This window comes from Phalangium opilio, unplaced genomic scaffold (genome assembly GCF_054372755.1).
Source record: "Phalangium opilio isolate 3A_F unplaced genomic scaffold, DU_Popi_V2 ptg000015l_1, whole genome shotgun sequence".
Classification (NCBI taxonomy): Eukaryota; Metazoa; Arthropoda; class Arachnida; order Opiliones; family Phalangiidae; genus Phalangium; species Phalangium opilio.
Genome location: NW_028324150.1, coordinates 2,303,808 through 2,307,117, shown reverse-complemented (window position 1 = coordinate 2,307,117; position 3,310 = coordinate 2,303,808). Strand labels below are relative to the sequence as shown.

At 45.5% G+C, this 3,310-nt stretch overlaps 1 protein-coding gene across 1 annotated transcript; it reads left to right on the top strand.

The window, feature by feature from the left end:
- Window positions 1-259: 259 nt before the first annotated feature.
- Window positions 260-2,232, top strand: LOC149704919 (uncharacterized). Its single transcript, XM_089865739.1, has 4 exons — window positions 260-422; window positions 518-1,663; window positions 1,722-1,772; window positions 1,973-2,232. The coding sequence occupies exons 1-4, from the start codon at window positions 260-262 to the stop codon at window positions 2,230-2,232; spliced, it is 1,620 nt and encodes a 539-aa protein (XP_089721865.1).
- The last annotated feature ends 1,078 nt before the right edge of the window (window positions 2,233-3,310 follow it).

The following is a 3,310-nucleotide window of genomic DNA, read 5'->3' as shown; positions in this document are numbered from 1 at the left end:
CTGTATGTTTTGAGATTCAAACCGACAACCTTTTTGACGCCAAACCTTGCGCTTGTGGGTAATACTAGAACAGAAACTGGACTCGTCGCTGATGATGACCGAGTCCCATTCATTGTTCCAGTGCAGATGGTCTTGGGCGAACACCATTCTTACATGTTCTTGTTCTTCCTTTAAATAGGGTTTCTGAGCGGCGACACGACTGCTGAAACCAGCTTCGCGAACTCTGTTGGCGATGGTGCTTTCACAGGCCTGGAGTTCCATGATAGATTTGATCGAACGCATTGTAGTGGTGGGATGGTTAACAATAAGAGATCCAATTATCTTGTCCTCGTCTCTCGTTGTGGCACGTTCGGCTCCTGGTCTTGGCTTGTCAACTAGTCGTCCATTTTCTGCATACGCCGCCAACCACGAACGAACAATTGGCTTTGAGCATCTCAGATGTTGCGAAATATATTGGACACTTCGCCCAGCATCGTTGAGTGCTATTAACTTCGCACCGTTCCAACGACCTACCCAGAATCCATATGGATTGACTTCAAGCCAGAATCTTCTCGCACTTGGATAACGCTAAGCTGCATTTACCGCCCCCCAAACACGTCCCCGACTGAAACATCCAAACTCTTCCAAGATCTCACACTAATATCTGCGCAACGCTCTGAAATCATTATCACCGGGGACTTTAACCTGCCTTCAATCTGTTGGACAATCATTACCCCCACTCTCAGTGCCTCGTCAGTCCATAATGACTTTCTCGAACTACTTCACTCTTCGGCTCTGAGCCAGCATGTCAATTTCCCGACCAGATTTAGCCAAAGCAACTCTCTATCTCACAACACCCTGGACTTAATCTTAACCAAGGCTAACGTCACCCCGAATATATCTTCATTACCACCAGTTGGTGGTAGTGACCATGTCACGCTCTGCGCAGTATACCCATTGACTAGCCCACGACTATCTCCTATCAAATTTACTCGTGACTTCGACTATAGTCGGGGAGACATTATCAAACTAAACACCCTGTTGGCAGCTACGGACTGGTCCACTCTCTCTCAGCTGCCTACCGAAGAGGCTTGGTTGCTTTTTAAGGAAAAACTCTTTGCTTGTGTCTCTCAGGCAATTCCGCTTTACGATCACTCTGTGTCGCGCCATTCCCGGTCTTGGATTACTCGTTCTACGAAACGTGCCATACGCAAAAAAGAACGACTATGGAAGAAACTGAGCCACGCCATTTCCACTAACCACAGTCACGCACAACTCCGTCTCCGACCCCTCTACAAATCTCAGGTCTGCGTAGTCAAATCTCTGTTACGCAAAGCAACTTCGCAGTCCCATGCTCGTAAACTATCCACAATCAAGACACACCCACGTGCCTTCTACCGTTTCGTACGCCGTCAAATACGTTCCCTCCCGACTCGTCTCAATATTCGGCTCAGTAATGGTGCACAAACCGACTCGGATGAAGCCATGGCGAACACTTTAAATGACACTTTAACCAAAAACTTTAATACAAATCCCACTGATCTAACTGTATTACCCCAAAGTCTTATAGCTCAAATGCCTGATTTCCTACCAAACTTAGTCGATCTTAAGCGTATTCTCCGCAACCTTGATTCAAAACGTGCTTCGGGTCCTGATGGAATTCCAAACCGCCTCCTGAAGAATTGTGCCTCCTCGCTTGCCAAACCTCTTCTAATCCTTTTTTTCTCTCACCTTAACTGAAGGGACCCTCCCCTCGGACTGGCGTTTTGCCCACGTCACACCCATATACAAAGGTAAAGGTATAGCAAAAGCGATGCCATCAATTACAGACCCATCAGCTTAACATCTACGGTTTGCAAAGTCCTTGAAAAGTGCATCCGTACGCCTCTCTTACAGTTTATAACCCCCCATCTAAGCAAGTTCCAACATGGTTTTCTAAACAACAGATCTGTAGAGTCAAACCTCCTTTCGGCGTTTTCTACGTGGCTCTCAGCTTTTGATGAGGGACATAGGGTTGACGTCATCTATCTAGACATAGCTAAGGCCTTTGACTCGGTTCCCCACCAACGTTTGTTGGCCAAACTTAGGGTTTTGGGTATAAATAATAATATCTACCAGTGGATTAAATCCTACTTACTTGCTCGCACTCAGTCAGTCCGCGTTGGCGATTCTCTAAGTATACTTTCCTACCAGTTACTAGTGGCGTCCCTCAGGGTAGCGTTCTTGGCCCTCTCCTGTTCCTTATCTTCATAAATGACCTCCCCTCTCAATTATCCTCTAAGTTGTGCCTCTTTGCGGACGATCTCAAAATCTTTCGTGTGATCCACTCTTATGACGATGTATCCAAACCCTCCAGTCCGACCTAACTCGGCTTGAGGCTTGGACCTCGCGTAATGGCCTCTCTTTCAACAGCCAAAAGTACTTATTGCTAACCATTAACCGTATACTAAATCTGATGAAGACCTACCCTCTCCATACTACCTTAGTGGTCAACCTATCCGTCGAGTAAATGAATGTCGTGATTTGGGAGTGCAAGTCTCCCATAACCTTAAATTCCACACCCATATTGCTAGGACATGTAGTCGCGCCAATGGGCTACTCGCGACCATCAAAGCCAATTTTCCAAATCTCTCCCACCGATTTCTTACGCGTCTTTTCAACTGCTATGTTCGTCCGACCCTTGAATTTGGTTGCCAACTATGGAACCCCTCCTCTAGTGGTGATATAAAACTCCTTAACGACGTGCAGGGTCGCGCTTCAAAAATCCCTAAGTCTCTACGCAACTTTACCTCGCGAAAGCAGACTCGCTTCCCTCAGGGCCGTCTTAAGGCATGGGCTATATGGGCTATAGCCCAGGGCCCCGCGTGAATTGGGGGCCCCAAAATTCTTGTTCAAAAAGTAGGCAATAAATAATTATGGCCTTCACCCTTCGAAGAACAAACTTTCTAACCAAAATCTCTGCGAACCCACTTTCAAAAGAGGTTCATAGCCTACACTAGGTTTCATGTCCACAACCACCCTTTTCAGATAGATTCGCACATGTGTACAGAGAGAAAAGTATACCAAGCCCAAGCTGCAGCCATGTCATCGTCCTATTCTCTTACTACTTTGGCATTAATTTGGGAGAGCTAAACTTTTTTATTGTTCCAACCGACTGAAAAATCAAAACCTTAGTTCCCGTTCGTCACATCAAAGAAACACTCTGATTAGTAACAAGTTACCTAATTTTGATTTAGCGGTTAGCCAAATTCAAACGGTTTATTATATCTAATCAACTCAATGTCTTTCAATCTAAACTGTATTTTCACTTTACTTAATCTGTTACTTTATA

Excerpts from the sequence above, each read along its gene's own strand:
- LOC149704919 (XM_089865739.1), top strand. The coding sequence starts at position 260 with ATGATAGATTTGATCGAACGCATTGTAGTGGTGGGATGGTTAACAATA. Across the intron at positions 1,664-1,721 it reads AAACCGCCTCCTGAAGAATT|GGACCCTCCCCTCGGACTGG; the intron begins GTGCCTCCTCGC and ends CCTTAACTGAAG. Across the intron at positions 1,773-1,972 it reads CGTCACACCCATATACAAAG|CTTTTGATGAGGGACATAGG; the intron begins GTAAAGGTATAG and ends CGTGGCTCTCAG.